The sequence below is a fragment of the Stenella coeruleoalba genome, assembly GCF_951394435.1.
Source record: "Stenella coeruleoalba genome assembly, chromosome: 18".
Lineage (NCBI taxonomy): Eukaryota > Metazoa > Chordata > Mammalia > Artiodactyla > Delphinidae > Stenella > Stenella coeruleoalba.
The window spans coordinates 66,925,846-66,950,566 of NC_137164.1; the positions used below are offsets into that span (position 1 = coordinate 66,925,846).

A 24,721-nucleotide genomic window follows, 5' to 3' on the forward strand; every position below is an offset into this window, starting at 1 on the left:
AAGATCCCCAGGGGATTCTAGCATATGGCCAGCCCTGAGAACCACTGCTGTAAGGCAATGTCAGGGCCCTGTGGCCCTGAGTTGGTACCTTTCTGTTTGGGGGGTTAATTTGGTTCACCTGGCTAAGTTGGCAACAGTCCCCTTCTCCTGCACCACTTTGTGGGCATTTGTGCTCTAGAGGTGGGACCTGCCTGGATGGAGGACAGTCACCCTCTGTCTAGGAGTGCAAATAGCCACACTCTCCTGGCAGAACCTCTTAAGGAGCCCTTAGTGTGCATTTCTAAGAGCTGCTACAGAGATATGGAGAGTTTCAGTTCTACCTTGGGGAATCTGAGCTTAGAGTATTAAAAATAAGCAGTATAATGTAAACGTAATAAATGTGCCAAGGAAGAGACCTGAACAAGTCTTACTCCTATTTGTTATTCTTTTTTAAATCCCCATCTAGATTTGGCGGTTGATTTGTGGAAGAATAATTTGCCTTGATTTGAAAGATACTTTCTGCAGTAGTCTGCTTATTTATAATTTTAGGATATTTGAAAGAAGATATGGAAGCAGAAAATTTGCAGTAAGTTTTTATGTATTTTCCCTTTGCTACTTAGGTGATAGAAAAAAATGTTTCTGTTTTCTTGTTTTTAAATAGTTTTATTTTGTTAAGCTTGGTGTTTCATTAACAATTATCTTTTTATTACATGATCCTCTGTCTGATTTGGAACATGGACATTAACCAAAGAAAAAATTTAAATTTAAGCGATTAGCATAATAAAATAATAATGATGATAACAGATAATAATATCAGTGTGAGTGGGCAATAACTTTTTTTTTTTTGGCTGCACTGAGTCTTTGTTGCCGCGCGCGGGCTTTCTCTAGTTGCGGCGAGTGGGAGCCACTCTTCGTTGAGGTGCACGGGCCTCTCATTGCGGTGGACTCTCTTGCTGCGGAGCACGGGCTCCAATCACGCGAGCTTCAGTACTTGTGGCTCACGGGCTCCAGAGCACAGGCTCAGCAGTTGTGGCGCACAGGCCCAGCTGCTCTGCGCATGTGGGATCCTCCTGGACCAGGGCTCGAACCTGTGTCCCCTGCATTGGCAGGCGGATTCCCAACTACTGCGCCACCAGGGAAGCCCAGCAATAACCATTTTAATAAGGATTTTTATTTTAATAAAATTCTAATCACTTATTTTGCTTAATGGTTTGTGTATTAGTTGTAAAAATAAGTCATGCTATAAATATCTTTTCTTCAACATACTTAGAAATTATGGAAGTTAATACATTTGACCAATATGGTTTTACTCCCTCACTTTGAAAAGTCTATTCAAACAAAAAACAAACTTTAAAAAATATATATATACCTGAGCTGGTTCTAAATAAATAAATGTTAGTTTATTTTTAGAAGACTCCTCTCTATAATGTTCTTCCTGTTTTATTTTTAGTCCTTTCTGCTGGGTTCCTGGGTTTTGTCGGCGGTGGGTGACTTTATCCTCGTTGAAGCTGTGCGGTATTCCTTTGGTATCACTGCAGCCAGGAATTTGCCTTCTGGATTGTAAGTAGCTCTCAAATATTAGCTTAATTCATAACTACTTAAATCTGACTTAAAGCATTATTATACATGAAAGTCAGTAAGAGAATATTTTAAACTTTTAGATATAGTAAAATTGATTTTATATGTAAAAATTCCAGTGTATACTTAACATTTTCATTATGTTCTTGACACAGAATCTGTTTTACACTCACTCTTTTTTTTAGCTTTCAAATCTCATATTTTAGAGAATTTTTAATGAATTTTCTCTTCTGGTCCTGAAGATAGAATTGTGTTTTCATAGTGAAATTTTGTCTTTGTAACTTTGTTAACTAATTAAACATAAAAATACAAAATTTAATTAATTAGATTAGGAAACAAAATTTATTTGTCTGAAGTTAAGCTTCTGAAGAATGTTGCTTTTCTTAAATTATATTGTTTATATATTTCCACCAAAGGTAAAAGAAAATCAGTATATAGGTTATAACTTTGTAGCCAATCTGCAGTGGGCAACCTAACTCATAGAGTGTCTGTGCTTTCATATTGTGTTGGTTTTCTTTCAAAACAAAATGAGAAAACATGTATTAGTTTATGAAATGATTGGCATTTAGGAGCAGAGTTGTTAGCACATATAAATGCCTTTAAAGCATCTCTGAATTAAGTTTCTGAGACAGTTTTTAAGATATGAGATACTATAAAATAAAGGTAACATATTTAAAATTTGTGTGTACTAACTTCAGCCTTATTTTAATTTTCAGTATATATTTTTGAGAACTGTTAGGCTATTGCAAGTACCTTGATTTAGATTCACTTTGTATCTCTATTTTTAAAATACGGTTAGTGATCTTATAGCTCTCACACTTACATTGTTAATATTTATGGTAATAGCTGTCCTTCGTGGGATTTACTGAATTATTGGCATGAGTATTGATGTTTAGTTGTCTTAATAATGTATGATTCTGAATAATATTTTAATGGAGACACATAAAGTTCTGTGTCATAATTATGCAGTTTTTTAGTTGTACGGGTTGTAATTGCAGTTAGACTAAGAAGTTTAAGTTGACTATTCTGCTATTGTGGTAAATAGTGTAGTCATTAGGAATGATTCCATGTTGATTCAGAAAAGAAGTAGCATTACTAAATCATTAGTTTTCCCCTAACGTTTCTCATTGAGGCCAATTCTTTTTGGTTCTTTATAAGGCCTACTGAATTGTAGAAGGGTTATGTGTATCGTGTATGTTTGTGTTAGAATAAATTTAGTGGATGGGTAGTAACATAGCTTTTAATTCTTATTTACATCGTCCCCTTGTGTGATGACTTTTATTTTCTATTGCACATAGAGTTGAATGACAGTTATTTCTTTGAATGAATGACACTTTTTTCTTTATGGAATCGTGACTGGTACATATAAGGAAGATTGATTCAATTTTGAAGTTGGTGGCAATGTTTTTACTAATTCTTAAGGCCAGGAGGCTTTTACCTATTTAAATCTTAGCTAGTAGCAAGAATTGAAAATTTGAGTAAATTCAAAAGTTATAGGATCCCCTTTGAAAGACAGTGTGAATGTTAATTCAGACATCACCTGAATGAGAATATATTTCTCTTTCCTTTTAAATCATGAAACATTATAATATGTCTTTTTTGAATCTTGACGCGTTCTCAAACATAGACTTCTTGGAACCTAAATCTTTACTTCAATAAACTTTGCATTTTGTAAATATATCTTTTATTTGATGGTAAGCAAAGCTTCAAAAACTCAGGAGAGGAAACTTTTTTAGTCAATGTGTTTTATAATTTGCAGTGTTTTCCACATAATGTCTTGTTACCTTTTTCTTTCTCATCAATGCCAAGTTTACCTGCACTTCCTGCAATTCTTCACTTCCTATTTAATTCTCTCTCTTTTTTAACCTCACCACTATTAAAACTTCTCTTATAAAGGTCACCAGTATCCAACTAATTTCTAAAGCCAATGGCTTGTTTTCACTTGTCTTATCTGACCTTTCAGTGGCACATTAAATGCTTTTGACATCCCGTTATTTCATGAAATAACCTGCTCACCTGAATCCTAGCACCCTACTCTCTCCTGGTCCTCTTTGACCTCCTTTACTCTTTGCAGCTCCTTTCTCAAGCTTACTCCAGGTGCTCTCTCTGTGCCGTCGCATCCACCCCCATGACTTCAACTACAGTTAGCATCTGTTGTTTGTTTCCCAGCTCTCTATTTCCAGTCCATATTGCTTTCTTGATCTTTCTTCAGTCATATTTCCTAGTGACTTCTAAGACTCAAGGAAAATTCATCATGTTCAGAAGCTCTTACCTCCTCTGATCACCTCTCTTTTTGCACTCTCATCTCCTCCTCCTTCTGTACTCCTTATTTTAATTAATGGCATTTTCATCTACTCAGTCATCCAAGCTGGAAATCTTTCCCTCTTCTCATCAGTGGCGTAGGGCACCGACTTTTATTCATTCGAAGTCCTATATAAGTCAGCTTTTCATCGCATCTCCTTGACTCCTTCTGTCATTATCCCAGTCTTAACTAGCCTTTTCTTGCCTAGATTTTTGCAGTAACTCTCCAACTAGTCTTCCTATCAATTCCAAAGTATTTCATGCAATGTTTTCAGAAGCTGTCTTTCTAAAATACAAGTTTGACCATGCTAATCTTCCTTTTAAAAACCTCTAAGTCCTTATTTTCTTCAGAATAAAAATCAAGCTTCTTCAAGGTGGCATCAGGGCCGTCTAGAATAGTACAGATGGCTTAGGCTTTGCCATCACATAGCCCAATTTACCTGAGATTCCAGCTCTGCCGTTTATTATTTGTGTGTCATCTTGAGCAAGTTACTTCTCTCAACTTCCCTCATCTGTAAATTGGGGCTCATACTCTGTAATTCACAGGGCAGTGGAGGGAACTAAGTAAGGTCACCTATGCAGACATCCTAGCAGTAGCAGCCTCCCCACCCCATATATTGTTGTTTGTTTCTTTCCCTTCAAAGCCCTCATAATCTGACCCCAGTCCAATGTTTCAAGCCACTCCCCCATCAGTCATTCAGCTTTCTTAACATGCTATGTATTTGTATTCTCGTACCTGCTGGTTTTCTTTCTGCACCCTGTTGCCCTTTGGCAGGACTAATTGTCCTTTTTTAAAATAAATTTATTTATTTTATTTATTTTTGGTTGCATCGGGTCTTCATTGTGGTGCGCGGGCTTCTCATTGCGGTGGCTTCTCTTGTTGCGGAGCACGGTCTCTAGGCCCACGGGCTTCAGTAGTTGTGGCACGTGGGCTTCAGTAGTTGTGGCATGTGGGCTCAGTAGTTGTGGCTCGTGGGTTCTAGAGCACAGGCTCAGTAGTTGTGGCGCATGGGCTTAGTTGCTCTGCAGCATGTGGGATCTTCCTGGACCAGGGCTCGAGCTCGTATCCCCTGCATTGGCAGGCAGATTCTTAACCACTGCGCCACCAGGGAGGTCCCCCCACCCCGACTAGTGTCAAGTAGAGTCTGGTGCATACTCGGCTCTCAGTAAGTGTTTATTGAATGACTATAGTCTGTTTCCAAAGGAAAGTGAATTTAGAGTAGGTGGGGGCTGATGGCAATGGCCTTTACAGCATCCTCAGGTGCTTGCTTCTGCAAATTTTGCTCTGCATCAGTAACAGTGATGAGTTGAACATAGTTGTTTGTGTAGGAATCATGGAAGTTTGGTGTTTAGAATACAAAGTACTGGATTTAGACCACCAATTTGGAGTATAAATTAGACCAAAGGGAGCTGCATCTAGTTGGAAAATAATTCAATCAAATTATTTCAAACAATAGCTCCAATATTTTGCCTGCTGACCTGATTGACATCATGACTCACCTGCACATAGAATTAAATCCAAAAAGTCAACTATGTATTTAGATAAGGCTTGAATATGAAACACGAATTGGATGCTTTTCTCCCAGTAATTCATGAAAATGTTTTATACAGGTTTTAAAAGTAAAGATAATGAATTTATTAAAATACTTTAGTGTATTTAATTATGCTGCCGCAATAATAAGATCTCACAAAGGAGGAAGAGTTCTTAAAGTTTATTATTTGTTTTCAGGAGAGAAGGGACTTGATGATATCATACAGAATATCCACTGACCCTAAGTTAGTAAAGTGAATTTAAAGAGATCGAAGACAAACAATGACCGTTCATAACATTTCACTGTTTATGTTGCTTAGGGACCGTAAACTACCCGAGCGGAAGCTCTTTCTGCGCACGCTCCGAAGATAATTGCGGTATAGCATGACACTAATGACTCGAGCCTGAAATTGTTTTGAAACAATGTAGTAGAGAATCACATCCAGACAGGTGCTGAGGTTCATGAGGAAGGTGGCAAAGGCTCCCCACGGGTTGTAGCTGTTCTCCTCCCCTCCCAGCATCAGGAAAGCAAAGCAGATGTGGAAAGGCATGAAGCAGACGAGCACCTGCACCATGAGCGTGATAATGATCCGTATAGACTTCTTCTTGACTTTTGGCTTCAGCTTAGATGTCTTACCGTGAAGGAGACTATGAATAATGACCAAGTAGCACCCAATCATGATGAACAGAGGAATCAAGAAAAAGAAAATCAGTCGAGTGAAGTTCAGCGCATTAATAGCTTTTAAGTGGATGATGTCAGAAATCTTGAGGCAGGTGGCAGGGTTGGAGGCTTTATCTGGGTCTTCATAGAGCAGTAGGAGTGGGATGGTGGTTGTCAGGGTCATTATCCAGACTCCCACACACGCTAGCATGGCCTTGCATGTGTTTTTAAGTTCCTTGGTGTATTTCGGCTGTACAATGGCCATGTATCTGTCGGCACTAATGAAAGCAAGAAGCCATAGAGCAATACTTGGATAAAACACTGTGAGAGCCCCAAGAATCTGGCAGAAGTACTCTCCAAACGGCCATTCACCTTTTGCGTAATAAAACATTCGAAAGGGTAAGCTCATTATAAATATCAAGTCCAGTAGTGCCACATTCATCATATAGATGGTTACAGTGGTTCTCTTCTTGGTGGTACAACTGAAAACCCATAAGGCAGTGACATTAACGAATAAGCCAGTTACGAAGATACAGCTGTAGAAGACAAGGGCTGCTGTTTTGTATTCATCTGGATATGGGTCGATAGAAGGGCCAGGTTGAGCTTGACTGTGAGGGGTGGTCATCTTATAGCTTGTTGTGGGCATGACACTTAGAAACTGTAAAATAGTTAAGAATAGGAGGAATAAAACTCTTGTTGAAAAAATAAATGCTTAACATTCTCACACTCGACTTGGCATATCAGTGGATTTTAATTTTGACAGTATTTTATGTCATAGAGTCAATATATGTGTCTTAGTATTTATTAAGAAATACACTCCCTAGGTATTATTACTAATATGTACTAACATATCAGTGTATTAAGATGGTCTGGTGTGTCATGATGCACTGGCAAATGTATTCATTTTCTCTCTGTAGTGTGAAATTGGGTAGCAATTGTGCCTATGGTAGGTATCCTTTGTTTGGGACTAATTGGGGAAAGGCCGTTCTGAAGTTTGAATCTTAGAAAATATTGATAGTTTGCCACCTTTTATCATCTTCATTCTGTTTCAATATTTGGTAACCCAGATTAGTAATGTCCAAATAATGAATTTTTACTCATTAAATATAATTTTAATATATAAATTATATATTAGAAAACTAATAAAAAAAAGCCATATAACTGGTTGCTTACTGAATATTCACAGTAATTCTCATTTGAGAGCAGGAACTTTTCCTTTTTACTGCTAAATCCCCACTGCCTGATGAGTACATAGTAGATACTCAGTAAGTAATATTTGCTGAATTGATGGATAAGTGAAGGAAGGAAACTTTGGCAGGGTGACCCAGAGCAAGCGCTCACTAGTTTGTCAATGAAGGCTTGCTTAATTGGCCATTAAACCATTTTGTTTTTTTTAAGTGGCAAACGCTTCTTCATAGTATTATGTTTTCTCTAGATTATCATAGGTCTAGAAACAGCAGTGTCTTGTGCCATGGTATACAGATCAAGAACTTTTACTCTCTCTGGGGTTTTTTTGGCCACACCTTGCGGCATGAGGGGTCTTAGTTCCCCGACCAGGGATCGAACCCCTACCCGCTGCACTGGGAGCACAGAGTCTTAACCCCTGGACTGCCAGGGAAGTCCCACAAGAACTTGACTCTTAAAACAATAGGTGGGCTAGTTTTTAATGCACATTTGGGAGTGCCTAATGCTGAGTCTTCCAGATGGTGTTTACCAGTGCCCCAGAAGCAGATTACACTGCTGCAGTGGTGCACGGAGAGCAACACCTTGAGAATAAGATATTGCTAGTATAGTAACTTTCACGCCCTCACTCTACCGAGATCCAGAAGCGTAAGTATTATTTGTCAAATTTAATTTTAAAAAAGGAATATCAAAGACAAATAGTTATTAGTAAGAAGTCACTCAGTAACTTTATGTGTTTGCAGAAACTAATTTCCACCCCCGCCAAATGCCCATTTCTACTGGAAGGGAGTTTAACTGTGACCCCCTCAGTGTGAAATTTCTATCACCCACGATATAACATCAACAACAGTGATTTTAAAAATAGACTCGCTACAAAGAGATGGAACCTTGTGGCATCCCCCTTGAAATATGGAGGTGTAAGAGAAGTTTCCCTCAAAAATGTCACTTTGCAGAATGGTCTCTCTCTCATTCAGCCCTGAGTCTCTCTTTAGTGAAAACTGGGGGAGGTTAGCCATCTGGTAGTGGCATCATGGGCTGTAATTTAAAATTAATTTGAGCAGTTGCTGAGGACAAACACAAGGTATGAATTTGTTTTCTTCTCCCTCTTTTCTTCCCTTCCTACCTTCCTGACTAGCGAGTTTGCCAGATATTTAGGTTAAATATGATTTTGGAGTAGAATTCTATATATTTAAAAGCCTGTATTTATTAAAATTTCCAAATATTGTGTTGACTAGAATATTAATTTCTCTAAAATGAGAAAAATACTACATAGAAAAATTAACTCTCTAGTATTATCATACAAAGGAAAATAATTTTAGAGACTTAACTCATTATTAACTTTCCATGAATTTTTAAATAGTAAAAATTGTAATGTAAATGACATTTTGTATCCTTTTTTCTTTTGTATCAGAACTCCCTCCACCCATCCTTATTCCCGAATTTTGTCACATAAATTCCTTACTTACAAACCATTTTTGAGTAAATCTTTTTCCCCTCATTGGGTTCAGGCTGACTTTATGTCACCAACAGTTGTGTTCATTTGCTTAAGGTTAACTAAAATACGTGTGATGCATGTGTTTTAAAGGCATTACCATACAGGTTGTACTCTGTACACACGGATAAATTTTTGGATAAATGTTGAAAAGTGATTGGCTTTTAAGTCAGCATTTTAAAAGCTTTAGATTCCATGATTAGCTATAGTCTTTTCTTAAAAGACTTTAAGTACATTCTGTGAAACAATGTAATTGAAACCAGGTGACAAAGACTCCTAAAGATATTTATGATTTATTGTATCAACATTTTCTTTAAGTTTAAAAAACTTACATTTACTATTAAGGTAAAACAGTATTGAAAATAAATGAAACAACATGTTAATAATGTAGGAAGATGACAGTATATCCCATTTGAGGGTCCTTCACCAACATAGTTTCAGTAATATATTATTAAAATAAAACAAGGATTTTGAGATTTAGTAAATAAGTACAGCATTATTTCTGATAATCTGTGATGAAGTTAATTAAATGCTACTTACCTCCTGTCCATCAAAAGGCTGTGTTTGAGAGGAACATTTCTCGGTATACCCAGTTCTGTAAAAGGGATTTCTTTGAGTTGCTTGTGTTAAAATAGCTCTTTCTAGAAATGGTATATTTAAGAAATGCTGTATTTCTTTTGTTTTAGGTTCTTCCGTTGCTTTAAGAAGTTGTTTCAAATATAATACTCGGTATACGAGTTGGTACTTGTTCAGCTGTAATTGCTGCTTTGTCTCTTTCAGGAAGTACTCTCTGAAATAAGGCTTTTTCAACTTATGACTTTGCCCTGGATGTGGTTTTTCTCTTTCACAAATGATTTGTTTATGAAGTCATGCTTCGCATAAGCTCCCCATGAAATGATGGCATATATTTAAGAGAATCATACAGAAAGGAGAAAATGTCTTGAGTTTGTTTACTTGGTGCTTAAAGTCTGCATCATCTGTTGAAAGAGAATGAGATTTGATGTTGACTGAATAGAATTCATAGTATAACTTAGTTTCTAAGCTGTGTGACTTTGTCTAGTTACTTAAGCACTCTGAGCCTTTGTTCCTGCTTAGTTTCTATAGTGCTAAAATAGAGATAATACCCATCTGGTAGGATTTTGAGGACTCTAAACCAGAGAAGTCCAAGGGCTAACCTGGCACCTAGTAGGTAACTTCCAAACAGCGTTAACCCTTTACTACAAAGTTCCTAAAATCATTGAATATCCACTTTTTACTGCTAAACCATTTCTTTTTTTTTTTTTTTTTGTGGTGTGTGGGCCTCTCACTGTTGTGGCCTCTCCTGTTGCGGAGCACAGGCTCCGGACGCGCAGGCTCAGCGGCCATGGCTCACGGGCCCAGCCACTCCACGGCATGTGGGATCTTCCTGGACCGGGGCACGAACCCATGTCCCCAGCATCGGCAGGCGGACTCTCAACCACTGCGCCACCAGGGAAGCCCTAAACCATTTCTAAATGGTAGAAATTTTGGGACCCTCAATTATTTGCTTCTGCTTTGCATATACCTTTACCTACTTTGGTTTGCTTTATTTATTAAGTCCCCAATGCTTCATATCCCTTTTCTGTCACATGGACGTCTAGAAGTAATTCCTTTTGCAAAAACATCCCTACAAATTGTTAAGAACTTTGGAAGTCTTTAGTGGAATAATTTACATATTAGGAGTATTTTAACCTAAGAAGGGAAGTGAAACCAACGAAAAGGGAAGTGGGCAACCCCAATCATTGCCTGCCTGCCTAGTTACATTAAAGTTTTTACTTTCTCTTTTCTTTAAAAAAAAATCATAATTTCATTTGCTTGTACTAAAATTTTAATTATCTTTATACTTGGTTATGCGTGATTTATCAGCCTTTAAAAGGTACATGAACTTAACTGGTGTTTTAATTTAAGACAGTTTGAGGGCACATGCTCCTTTTTTTTTTTTTCCTCAGACAAAACCGTAGTAAATCTGTGACTTATAAATTGTTTAAATCCTTTCCTTTGGTGATTAAAGTACTTTTGATTATGTTAATGCCAGAGTAATGGGTTTTAGAAGCACAAGCAACAGCCACAGCAACTATTTCTTGTGTAAATGAGGATTTGAGGCCCAGAGAGGGCCAGTGACTTGCTGCAGAACTCAGACAACCAGGCCGAGCCTCTTCTGTGCCAAGTTCAGGGCCCTCCCCTTTCTGCCCTAGCTGCTGTAAAGACTTCCCCTTGTGAGGTGATTACATTGACTTATTCACTAGACATGATTTGCTCCTTGCTGAATTACAGTAATCAGTTTTTTATACATGGAGTTATGTTTCATATGCAGGCTAGGAGTTTGATATTTCACTTGGAGATAGGAACCGCTTATCTGCAGATCCAATCTTTTCATTGCCTTAATTTCATATAGCCTGTGACAGGTCTTCTAAAATTCAGTATTGATTAGTGTTCTCTGTGCTGCTGAAATCAACAGGCACAGGGAAGGCAGATATCTCATTAAGACAAATCCCCTTGTACACAGGGAGATTCTTTTTTCTGACTTGCCAGTCTCTCAGAGAGAGGCACCCAGGGGCACAGCTGGAAGGTGGGTCCCGCCTTTCTCTCCCTCTTAGCCTTACGGGATTTCCTACTCCCGGCCTTTCACAGGCTGTCCCACCAGCAGCTGTGACATTCCTTCCCACCGCACTCCCATCTCTTGGCTTGGGCGGCGGCTATTTATCTGAAAAGTGTTAGCTTGGATGCTGCCTTTCCCAGGAAGTTTTCTCTGACCCCTGAAGCTGGTTGGTTATTCGCCCCTGTAAGGTTCCTTAGCACTGGATTCTTACCCCTGTAGTGGCTTGTGTTTGTATTATTATTGGGAGTTTATTTGCCTTTTATCCTTCACTACATTGAGGTCCTTAAGGGTTTGCATGTGTTGTATATGTATGTATTTAACAGTCAGTTAGTAAATACTGGTTGAATGTGTGACTGAAAAAGTAGGTGAAGAAATGGAGGGTCGAATTACTGAGCCCAGTGTCAGCATCAGGGACACTTTGACTTGCTAATGTGAGGGGAACCCGCCAGTCGCAAGGCAGACTGGAGGCAAGACCCACTGTCCTTCTCCCCATGACCCTGCAGCACTTAGCATTGTTGTCTGTGCTCCTGGCTCGTCACACAATAATTTTATGTTGGAAAAGAATTACAGTTAAAAAAAAAATTTCCCCCAAACCATTTGGCAGCAAGTAAGTAAACAACGGATCAAGAATTAAACTTTTGGGGCTTCCCTGGTGGCGCAGTGGTTGAGAGTCCACCTGCTGATGCAGGGGACGCGGGTTCGTGCCCCGGTCCGGGAAGATCCCACATGCCGCAGAGCAGCTGGGCCCGTGAGCCATGGCCACTGAGCCTGCGCGTCCGGAGCTTGTAGTCCGCAACGGGAGAGGCCACAACAGTGAGAGGCCCGCGTAGCAAAAAAAAAAAAAAAAAGAATTAAACTTTTATAGTGTCTGGTTTGCCTCTTTAATACTTGAACCTAATGAAATTTTTATTCAAATAGAGGAGCTTATCTCATTCGGGGACCAATATCCATGCAGCTTTAATTTCCTTACTTATTTTGGGATATGAATGAAAGAAATTTTTCACCTTGCGAAAGAGGGATTTCACAGAGTTTCCTTCACTTTATAAAGTCATCTGTTTTAGCTCCTTTTTTTTTTTTTTTTTTTTTGCAGTACACGGGCCTCTCACTGTTGTGGCCTCTCCCGTTGTTAATAGACACAGTAAATCCCCATTATAAAAACGTGCTCTTTGGGACTTCCCAGTGGTTAAGAATCCACCTTCCAGTGCGGGGGACACAGGTTCAGTCCCTGGTCGCGGAACTAAGTAAGATCCCACATACTGCGGGGCAACTAAGCCCATGTGCTCTAGAGCCCGCTCACCACAACTAGAGAGCCTGTGCACCACAACTAAGACCCAACAGAGCCAAATAAATAAATATTAAAAAAAAAAAAAGAAAACATGATGTTATATCAGAGATTTGTCTATGCCACAGATAAAATTGTATTTCTCGTTCTTAACACATTTCTCTGTACCTCAGCAAGTGTGAGTGAGCCTTATCCTAGTTCCTCAGACCAGTATTGTGATGAGGGGCCCACTGTAGTTACTGTTTATCTTTCCCAGCTCAGGTGGCCATCAGCACACACAGCCAGAGCAGTTGGTAGACAGCCAGTCCCCAGAAAGGAGAGGTGGTGAGGGACATGGAGGGGGCCCCAAACTAGGGTGAAAATCTTATCTTTTGGCCCTGACAGTCTCCCACTTTGATCTTATGGAATCTTGTGCCATACTCCTTTCTTTTTCAAGCTTGCATCTAAACTCACTGCTCTTTTTTTTTTTTTTTTTTTTTTGAGGGGCACATATATTGAATAGTGGTTTCTGGATAAAGAAAACTGAGATACTATTTGTTTAAATCTATTTTATTTTAAATCCAGCAACTTACAACTGTAGTCTTATAGCCAAATTAGTATGGACCTCGTTTCCACTTGATTTCCTAAATTGTATTATAAATTTAACATTTCCCAAATTCCTTTTCCTTGGCAATTTTTCTTCAGTTTCACAGACATACGGACAATCAGATGATTACTTACCTCACAGCAAGCAAGTTGAACCCAGATAACCAAAATGATAGATAATTCTAAAAATAAAATTGATCTAAATTGGCAATCAAAGTAGAGTTCCCTAAAGATATTAAAGATTCTTTCACTTAGAGGATCTTAGGAGAAGGCATCAACATGACAGTGAAATCATTCCTGGACCCACCGAAATCCCAGGCCAAGAGTTTGCAGGGTGACGTCTCACTAACTGCGTGGAGAGCCATTCAGTGGTCCCCGGGCACAGCCAATTAATTGGAACTCTCTAGTTATTGTGATGTACATGGCCACCTCCTACAGATTCTGGTCTCACAGTTAAAGGAGACATGTAGAGGGAGATGAGTTTCTAGGGGAAAATATCTAGTAATATGGTGAAGTAGCAGCGTAGAAGAAAAAGGTATTGTGGAGAGTCAGGATTGGTAAAGAAATGAGAGGTGTGTTATTGAGTTACTTAAATCCAAACTTGTATACTGGTGTGTGTGATGGAGGATTTTAGTATCAGGCATCTGTATACTAAAAAGTAACTACATGACTATAGGTTGAAGTTTGTTGGTTTAAAAAGTTACATAGGATTTTTTATTATCTCTGCTATTACTCTTATCTGTATTATCAGAGGTGAACAATCATTAAGCAGAGGTCTAAGTGCTTTACATGCTTCACTGAATTTAATCATTATGCCAACAGCAAAGTATGTTGAGGACACAATAGTTGTATGGATGGTGTAACCCAGGGATATTTACTCAGGAGTCTCAGATTGTGAGATTGTGTTGTACTCTTTCTGTATTATGGTATTGTACTTTGTTTTAGTAAATTTTGTTGAAGTTGGTCCTACTTAATGGAGAATAATCAGAATAGTAATTTGATCTGTAGCAAAAGAATCTTCTGAGGGAATAGACCATCCTTTCCTTTCCCTGTTTCTCACTAATGAGTTGATATTCCCAAGGAAAGATTTTGTAACTGGATTCTGTCAGCCTGTAAGTTTAATTTTGGGAGGGAGATCTCTGCCGTTCAGTGAGCCAAAGACTTTTAAGCACTCAAAAATGGGTATATCCAAAAGGTTGATAAACATGTATAAGTATGCTGGACCTCATAAGTAATCGGGAAGCGAAAATTAAAACCATAATAAGGATGTTACTACCCACTCACCAAAATGGCTACAGTGAAAAAGACTAACAAGAAGTGCTGGCTGAGTAGTATTCCATTATATATACTCAGCCAGCACTGGAATATTACTTGTCCATAAAAAGAAACAAAACTGAATCATTTGTAGTGAGGTAGATGGACCTAGAGTCTGTCATACAGAGTGAAGTAAGTCAGAAAGAGAAAAACAAATACCATATGCTAACACATATATATGGAATCTAAAAAAAAAATTGGTTCTGAAGAACCTAGGGGCAGGACAGTAATAAAGAGACAGACGTAGAGAACGGACTTGAGGACACGAAGGGGAATGGGGAAGCTGGGGCAAAGTGAGAGTAACATCGACACATGTACGCTACCGAATGTAAAATAGCTAATGGGAAGCAGCAGTATACCACAGGGAGATCAGCTCGGTGCTTTGCAACAACCTAGAGGGGTGGGATAGGGAGGGTGGGAGGGAGACGCAAGAGGGAGGGGATATGGGGATATATGTATGCATGTGGCCGATTCACTTTATTGTGCAGCAGAAACTAACACAGTATTGTGAAGCAATTATACTCCAATAAAGATCTATTTAAAAAAAAAGAAAAGTGTTGGTGAGGGTACAGAGCAACCAGGAACTCTTGCGCCTGGCTGGTGGGAGCTTAAATTTGGAAAACAGTTGGATATTAAGTACTAAAATGAAGATGCATACACCCTATGACTCACATTCCACTCCTAGGTAGAAATGCATGTTCCTGTGCACCAGGAGTTAGAGATAAGAATGTTCACAGTAGCATTATTTCTAATCGCTCCAAATTAGGGACAACCCACATGTTCAGCAACTGTAGAGTGGATAGATCAGTTGTGTCGACAAGCAGTTGACTGCTTTTCACAATCAAAAGGAATCACATAGAAGGCGCATGGAACAACACAGGCGAATCTTGTGCGTATGGTGTTAAGTGAAAAGAGCCAGACGTGAAGGAATTCATATTGTACGATTCCATTTATATGAATTTCAGAAAGCAGACCAAACTGAAATAGAGTTTAGGGATTCGCGCATAGGGTTGCGGGAGCATGTAATATGTAGGGCACACGGGAGAGCTCCCAGGATGCTGGGAAGTTCTGTTTGTTGACCTGAGTGCTAATTATTTTAGTGTTTGTTCTGTGATAATTCACTAATCTGTCTATTTTTGTTTTGCCCTTGTATCTATAAGGGTCTCAATAGAAAACAGATAGCACACTTAAACTAGAATAATTCAAGGGCTTATGTATAAAGATCTAATGACAAAAGAATGGAACCTAGTGACAAAAGGGGGACCTTTGGCAGGACCGTTTCCTTGTTGTGCCCACCACCTTTAGGCCCAAAGAGGTTAAGGAAGGGAGAGGTTACTAGAACCTGGAGGGGTCACCCCTGGAGAGTCAGCTGCCTTGGAAACAGTAAGTGTGAGGTAACAAGGAACAAGGGGAGTAAGTACCCTGGCCTCAGGCTCCTCCTTGCCCAGATGTCCTCTGAGGCGCTAGCAGAACTCGGCAGAAGCCAGGGGGCCCTTGAGCCTTTGGGTGGAATCTGTACCCTCAGCCTCAGGAACAGAGCAGGGTGGAGAAGAGAAAAGAAGCAAGTGGATTTTTCCAGCATGCTGGGTTTTTCTGTGTGAGTGTTACATTTTGTATCAAAGAGGTTTCTTTAAAAAAGCTTAGGCTTTGAGTTGGCAAGACTGGGTTTGAGGCTATCTGCTTCTTCTAAGCTGTTTCCGTGAGTAATTTTTTTTAAACACCTTGAGTCTCATCTCATCTGTGAATCATCTCTTCTTATCTATGAATCATCTCTTCTTATCTGTGAATCATCTCATTCTTATAGCTTGTGCAAAGTACATGTTTTAGACACCGAATACTAGTTCTCATTGTATTGTTCTCTACTGCCTCAAATACCTTTTTTTTCTTTGCAGCATATTTTTCCTGGGAATTTTCAGACTGGGAGTGAGTAACAGTGCAAGAGGTCTGTCTATGCTACTCATTAATTAGCTGAGTTATTGTTTTTAAAAGTTAGTTAATTTTCTCTGATCATGACTTTTCCCAGCTGGAAGAAAGGGGAATTTGGATGAGACTTTCTCGAAGGGCTTCCCACCTCTGGCATTATACAGTTCTAAGGAACTCTTCCCACTGCAGTGAGTACTTTATCATTGTCTCCTTTTGAATTTTTGTAGGACTGGAGATGAGAGACGTAGGATAGTACTTGGGCCTCTGTGCCCTCACAGCTTCTGGGTGGAACCCGAAATGTGTCCAGGAGTCACTTAGTCAGACCTCATTGCAGGGAGCCTTGAATGTGTTTGTTGGTATTTGGGTCCTACTTGAAACTCAGAGCACCCGGAACCCTGTGGGGTTCCCATTAATTCCTGGCCGTTGCCTTCCTTTCATATCCTTTATTGTGTTGATTTCTTTAGTGTGTATTTTTAAAAAATTTTTAAATTGAAGTATAGTTGATTTACAATGTCAGTTTCTGGTATACAGCAAAGTGATTCAATTATGTATATATATATATTCTTTTTCATATTCTTTTCCATTATGGTTTATTACAGGATATTGAATATAGTTCCCTGTGCTCTACAGTACGACCTTGTTGTTTACCTTAGTGTATATGTTTTAAATCTTATTTAAAATTTATCTTTAAGTCAACTTAATCTTCTTAACATATTTGATATTCTTTATTCTTTAGACATTTAAACATTTCTAGTAGACTGTTAGATTGTTCCAACTAATTTTCCTATCTGCTTTTTCCTTTTTCCTTTAACCATTACTTTTGTAAGTGGCAAGCAGGAAGTGCATCTGTGAGGATGGGCCGGGTCCAGGGCTGCCCAGCTCCTAAGCCTGCAAGGCTGCCCACTCTGTCACTTGCCCTCCGCCACTCTCTCAGGAGAGCTGTTGTTCTTCGTGGTGGAGAACCTCCTTGAGACATTATAATCAGCCTGCAGAGGAAGACATAAAAATTGTGCGGGCTCTTTGTTTCCTTGGTAATAAATCTGTACTCATCTGCGTTACTCAGAATTGTTGTTTACCAGAACTCTCCCTCTTATAATTAGTCTAGCCCCAGTGACAAATCAGTTGCATTTTTGCAACCATGGTATCTCCTTATTGCTAATGCTCTTCATGTGGATATTCTTTTTTTTTTTTTTTTTTTTTTTTTTTGCGGTATGCGGACCTCTCACCGTTGCGGCCTCTCCCGCTGTGGAGCACAGGCTCCGGACGCGTAGGCTCAGTGGCCATGGCTCACGGGCCCAGACGCTCCGCGGCACGTGGGATCTTCCCGGACCGGGGCATGAACCCGCGTCCCCTGCATCGGCAGGCGGACTCTCAACCACTGCGCCACCAGGGAGGCCCCATATGGATATTCTTTACGAGAAGTTTATGGCTTTTAACTCATATGGCCTCTTGCCATCAACAAGCCGTGCTATCTGTATAGTATCTTAACAGAAAAGGGAAGGAAGTGGGTGGGTAGTGCCACCCTCAGAGACCTGCAGGGCAGCCTGCTGGTGTGCATTTGGACGGAGGGACATAGATCCTTGGCTTCAGCCTTGCCTCTAGTGGAGGATTTATTCTTCTAATGTTAATGTAGTTCTTTATTTGGGGATCAGTAATCCTATGTTTTTAGAGTTGGGAGTTGGAGGTTTCCATGGCTCTCTCTTTTACAGTTGTGTTTTTATTCATACCTTGATCGTACTCTCATCTCATGTATTATTCTTCATATTTTGTGTCTGTCTTGTTGACAAGGACCTGGTGCATTCGTCTTCACATGTATCAGAGCACCTAGCATAGTGCTTCACACACAGTAGACCCTCAGTAAATAGGCTTTTTGATTTGACAAGTGTTTGTGTGTTTCTTTTTCTAAAGGAAAGAAAACTATACGGTGTACCCCCAAAATGAACGCCTAATGTTTCTAAATAGATATGATCACAAAGACAATATCAAGCAAAAGAGTGAGACAAGAGATAGATTAGAGTTGGTTGAGGAGAGGCCCTAGGGTGAAGGTATTTCGGCAAGATAAATATTTGATGTATCAGAAAAGTTAATACCATTTATTTCATGTAGGAGGACGTACACTCATGTGTAAGCTCATGTATGTTTTCCACTGTTCCATACTGATTGACATCCAAGGTTGTTTTGACATAAACACTGTGCTTTTACTGCCACCTACAGGTGACAGCGGGTCGTGGAGCTCTTCACCTTGACCCGATTTGAAGTCTTGTTGAGATTGAAATCAATGTTTTAAAAGCTGTTAATTGGTAGAAGATAATACATATATTTTAATGTTAATTTCTCAATATTTCTGTATTATGCAGAATTATATAGTAGACATATCCTTATTCCTCTAAAACGTTTTGGCTTAGAGACCATTTCTGCCTTCATGGGAAGCATTCTGTCGTTTTTAGGAAAGTGTTTTCCTCTGTAGGACCGTGTATTCCTGGGCTAGGGCCTTGAGAAGATGCCACTTTAAATGTTATTTGTGCCTGGTGTTCTACTAAGAGTTAAACATAAAGGTGGCCTTGGAACAAATTTGATATGGTTTAAATGTTTTTTAATTGTAGTAAAATGTACACACATGAAATTTACTCTTAACCATTTTTAAGGTACAGTTCAGTAGTGTTTGAAGTACATTCACATTGTTGTGCAGCCAATCTCCAGAACTTCTTTCCTCTTCCCAAACTGAAATTCCATGCTCGTTGAACAACTCCCATCCCTCCCTCTAGCACCTGGCAACCACCATTCTATTTTCTGTCAGTGAATTTGCCTACCCTATATACCTCGTGTAAGTGGAATCGTACAATATTTGTCTTTTGTGATTGGCTTATTTCACTTAGCATAATGTCCTCAAGGTCCGTCCATGTTGTAGCATGTGTCAGAACGTCCTTCCTTTTTAAGGATGAATAATATTCAGTTGTATGTATATATTACATTTTATTTATCCATTCATCTGCTGATGGATACTTGGCTTGCTTCCACCTTTTGGCTATTGTGACTAATAGATGTACAGACATCTCTTTGAGACCCTCCTTCAGTTCTTTTGGGTATATATCCAGAAGTGGAATTGCTGAGTCATGTGGTAATTCTATTTTTAATTTTTTAAGGAACCACTGTACTATTTTCCGTAGAGCTGTACCATTTTACATTCTCAGCAGCAGTGCACAAGGGTTCCAGTTTCTCCACATCCTTGCCAACACTTTTTTCTGTTTTTTGTTTTGATAGTAGCCATCCTAATGAGTTTGAGATGGTATCTCATTGTGGTTTTGATTTCCATTTCCCTGATGATTATTGACATTGAGCGAGTTTTCATGTGCTTGTTGCCCATTTATACATCTTCTTTACAGAAGTGTCTATTCAGGTCCTTTGCGCATTTTTAAATCAGTTTTTGTTGTTGTTGTTAACACGTAGGAGTTCTTTATATTTTCTGGGTAATGACCCTTTATCAGATACTATGATTTGCCAATATTTTCTCTTATTCCATAAGCTGCCTTCTTGCTCTGCTTGTTTCCTTTGATGTGAGGAAGTTTTGGGGCATGGTTTTAGGTCCACCCATTTATCATATTCTCATGATAAGGATGAATTGAAATGCTTTAAAATTTTAAATGTTAAGATAGGGTAGAATAGATTTTCCTCAGTAAAATCCATTTGTCCTTTAGAGACTTTCCCCAGTGACTTAATCTGAAGAGTATTTATCTCCAGTCCTCAACACCTTTCCTTCATCCGGGAGGGTGTGAACAGGGTGAACAGAAACAAGCTGTATCCCAGAATTGGCTCCCTTCAGAGCCTTCCACTTACAAGTGCTTCCTTCCTATGCTCTGGAAATTGTTTGTCTCTATTATTGCAATAATATGAAAATGAAAGAACATTTACCTTTCTGTAGTGTTCTTATTCCCTGCTGGGCCTGATTAATATGTATCAATGATTGCCTTGAAAATGTAGCATGTTTGCAAATGAAATTTGCAAATTACAAATGCTTTGGGAGATATTTTAATAATAGTAGAGCAAAGAAACCCCGGAACACAGTGGCTGAGAGAACACAGGTGTCTGTTTCTCTTTTGTAACATCCCTGGTGGGCAGGTGGGCTCTGTTCTAGGAAGTCATTGGGACCCAGCTGGTAGGGCAGCTCTGTTATCCTCACCATGTGCCCTCCAAGGTTTCCATTTCTAGCAATAGGGAGGAATCAGAAGGGAAGTCCAGGATAAGGGATTGCTCTTTCACCAGGTACTTTGGAAGTTGTAAATGTCACTGCTGCCCGTACACCATTGGCAGGAGCTTGGTCACGTGGCCACACCTAATCATAGGGGAGGCTGGGAAACTAGCTTTAGCGAGGGAGCCAAGTCCCTGGAGACAAGGGAGAATGGGTCTGAGGGGAACTGCTAGCAGTCGCCTTCAAAGACCAAGAGCTGTAATACATTAACTGGTTTAGCAAGTTATGGGCTCTGTGATCAACCTATAAAACACTGAAGAGAGAGAACATCAGGTCTTTCTCTTTAGCCTAAACAATCAACTGCAGAGTCACTGAACGGCAGGATTGTTGTTTCGGTAGTCGTGTGTCTGGGAAAGCTAAGGAAAGCCTGTGAGATGGCATTGTGATGTGACTGCCAGTTGACACTGATGTGCTCATGGATGCTGCAGGTAGTATGACAGGGCAACAAGCACGGCTCTGGTGGTCCTCGTCCGCATCAGAACAGGGAGGGGATGCAGACCTGCCATGTGAGGAACAGTTGAGAGAGCAGGCAGTGTTGATCCTGGAGAGGAGACGATGGGGCAGGAGAACAGTCTTCAACTGTTGAAAGGGGCTGCAGTATGAAAGAGGAGTTAAAAATTGGGGGGGTGGGGCATGGCCAAGGGTGAATTAAGACTTCAGAGATGCTGCAGGAGGTTATTGGGCTTGGTAAGCGGTAACTCAGAGGCACTCACTGTCTTGAGGCAAAGTGATTCCCTTGGGAGGTGCTGACTTGCGGACACTGAAGATACTCAAGCAGTGGCTGGAAAAGCACCAGGCAGGGATGTCCAGGAAATACACATTGGGCAGATGGCAGGAGTGAAATCTCCGTGCAAGCCCTTGAAACTCTGAGCATCTCTGCTCGTATGCTCTTCCTTACTGTGGGATTCGCTGGTAGGCTTAGAGAACTAGAGACATTAATAGGAGTCTAGCAGAGGGACAGTGTTTCCCAGGAAGTTCTGTGCAGCCCAGCAGCGGTATAGCAACCTTGTTCTCCTATTCTCTAAATAACAAAGACATAAGTGTTCATTAGTGGATGAATAGATTAAAAAAATATGGTGCGTGTACACACACACACACCCCCCGGAGTATTTATTCGGCTATATAAAAAGGAAATCCTGTCATTTGCAGCAACATGGACAGACCTTGAGGGCATTATGCTAAGTGAAATAAGTCAGACAGAGAAAGACAAATGCTGTATGATCTCACTTATATGTGAAATCTTAAAAAAGCTCATAGATATAGAGGATAGATTGACAGAGGTGGGAGGTGGGTGGCAAAATGGGTGAAGGGGGGGTCAAAACGTATAAAATAAAAATAAATAACTCCTGAGGATCTAACATACAGCATAGTGGCTGTAGTTCATAATACCGTATTGCATATTTGAAAGTTACTGAGAGAATAGATCTTAAAAGTTCTCATCAGGAGTTTTAGGGTTGGTGAACACACGGAGATTCAGGGAGAGTCGAGAGTGACTCACTTGGAGAGAGCATGGAAGCTCCATGTCCTTTCCCTATATCTTGCCCTATGCATCTCTTCCATCTGGCTGGTCCTGAGTTACATCCTTTTATAATAAACTGGTAATCTAGTTACAGAAAAAGTTTCATCACAAGAAAAAACAGTTTTGTAACTTTGTATGGTGATGGATGTTAATTAGACTTATTGTGGTGATCATTTTGCAATATATACAAGTATTGAATCATTCTGTTGTACACCTGAAACTAATATAATCTTTCATGTCAATTATACTCAATAAATATAAAATAACAAGAACATAATTCACTGTAGTAGATTATTATACTAGTGAAATAAACTATTTGTAAAACGAGGAGGTGTTTTTCCTATATAATCTAAATAATTGCTTTTGCTTATGAACAAAGAATATTTTTAAATTTTTGAAGTATATATACTTCCAGAAAATACTTTATAAATACTTAAAATTAAAGAGAAACAGAATGAAAAAAATCTTGAGAAAATTAAAATTTAGGGTTAAAATGACTAGACCTAAATAATGAGTTCGTAGAGAGGGTGACATCTTTGAAACATTTGTAAAATAAAGTATCCAAAATAATTTCTATTTTTCATATATTACTAACAATTCTTATAGAACTTTAATATGAACTGTTTAAGCTTCCATGTTCAGGATATTTTTCCCTTTCTGAGTGAGCCCATCAGCAGTTTAATTGGCTTTTGCCTGCAGTCGCGTGGTTAACCATTAGATGGCAGTGTTAGGCAGAATTTGATAAAAACGAAATTTACTCTGAAAAGTTATTAAATGGGACTCAAATGGTGAAATAGTTTTGTAATCAAAAAATACTAGAGAGATATTGTGGTTTATACAAACAGCTTGAACAGTTTGGATACCCTGTGACTGTCTTTAGAGCGTATATACAGTAGTTAGAATTTAAAATGGGTATTGTATATGTGTGTTTATTTATTCCTAAATTACATGGCAAATTATTTCAGACACCATTGGTATAACAATTGTAACAATCCTATGATAAAAACGTAAGAATAGGGTTTCCCTGGTGGCACAGTAGTTGAGAGTCCACCTGCTGATGCAGGGGACACGGGTTCGTGCCCCGGTCCGGGAAGATCCCACATGCCGCGGAGCGGCTGGGCCCGTGAGCCATGGCCGCTGGGCCTGCGCGTCCGGAGCCTGTGCTCCGCAACGGGAGAAAAAACCTAAGAATCATTTTAGGTTCTGATTATGAGTGCGCTCAATATAGCACAATTTCAAATTTATAATTATGCAAGATGAAGTAATACCCTACTTGGTCCCAATGCTAATCGTAAGAAAAAAAATACTCTTATCTGGGCTAACCAAAGAGCAGAGATTTTTGTCAAAGGGATACAGTAATATTGTTTTATGTTTTGTTTCTCTGAAGTCTTATATGAGGCACAAGCTATATTTTTACCAGAATGCACATGTATGTAAAAGTTAATAAGAAAACTCTTGGAATTTAACAGAGGTGATAATATAATACCATGTTATAGTCATCAGCTTTTATTTTCCCAAATAATGTACCTTAGCTGATTCTTGGGCACAGAATGGAGTGGTAGATTTTAATGCCTACTTCTAGCATTTTTATACAATATCCAAGGGTATAGGTATCGGCAACAAATAGAATATTTTCAAAGCCCATAAACTGAGGAAGTAGGAGATAAGAGTTTGCCCTAAGACAAACTATATAGTTTCTATATATATTTAGAAATTGATGGTTGATGGTGTGGACATAATAGCCTTCCAAGGAAGGATAAAAATAAGGAACAGGAAGCTGAACTGTGAAGGGTGATTTTTACTATACTGTCTGTGTACTTTTTATAACTTAGAAAATGTTCTAATGTTTTATCTAAGTTATTTTTTGAAAAGTCAGTTTTAGTCGTTTTTTTAGGAAATGAAGGAATAATTTCCACAGTAAGGAAAGGAATACCTTGACACTCCCTTGTATTATAAGGTAACACTTAGTAGTGTTTGAGCGTGCATGTATATATGCATGAATGAATGAGAGAATTCTACCTCATCTCTTGGAAGAATGATCAGCTTCCTCTGATTTCCCCATTTCTTCATTCAACACATTTATTGAGAACCTGCTTTGTGGTAGACAGTATGTGTTCCGGGCTCTGAGGTTCCTACACTGATCAAAACAGACAGTCTTTCTCATTGACTCTGAATTATAATCGGGGATAGTATGCAGTAAACAATATAGTATAATATATAGTATGACGGGTGATGATATATGCTGTGTAAAAACAATTCCACCTGTCAGCCAGCAGCGGGAAAGGGAATACCAGGGTGCAAGCAGGGTCGCAGTTTCAAACAGTATGGTCAGGAAAGGCCTCGGTGAGTGGGTGACATGTGAACGAGGACTCAAGGGGAGGGCCATGTGATCTGGGGCGGGGGGCGGTCGGGGCGTGGGGGACGTTGTATTCCAGGTGTAGGGAACTACCAGCGCAAAGGCCCTCAGCTGGAGGCCTGACTCAGGCAACTGTGTAGCTGGAGCAGAGTAGG

The 24,721-nt window shown here is 39.4% G+C and overlaps 2 protein-coding genes across 4 annotated transcripts in view; one reads left to right on the top strand and one right to left on the bottom strand.

The window, feature by feature from the left end:
* UBAC2 (UBA domain containing 2) overlaps positions 1 to 24,721 on the top strand; it is a 152,231-nt gene that overhangs the window by 25,070 nt on the left and 102,440 nt on the right. For all 3 annotated transcript variants that reach the window (XM_079902690.1, XM_079902691.1, XM_079902689.1), the window contains exons 3-4: positions 446 to 565; positions 1,430 to 1,539. In XM_079902690.1, the coding sequence (XP_079758816.1) occupies positions 446 to 565; positions 1,430 to 1,539 (230 nt within the window). The remainder of the gene's footprint in view (positions 1 to 445; positions 566 to 1,429; positions 1,540 to 24,721) is intronic.
* On the bottom strand, positions 5,311 to 6,868 carry GPR18 (G protein-coupled receptor 18). The gene has a single exon (XM_079903152.1). The coding sequence runs from the start codon at positions 6,694 to 6,696 to the stop codon at positions 5,680 to 5,682; it is 1,017 nt and encodes a 338-aa protein (XP_079759278.1). The 5' UTR covers positions 6,697 to 6,868; the 3' UTR covers positions 5,311 to 5,679.

Bases quoted from the DNA above. Each gene is read 5' to 3' on its own strand.
- GPR18 (XM_079903152.1), bottom strand. From the start codon at position 6,696: ATGCCCACAACAAGCTATAAGATGACCACCCCTCACAGTCAAGCTCAA.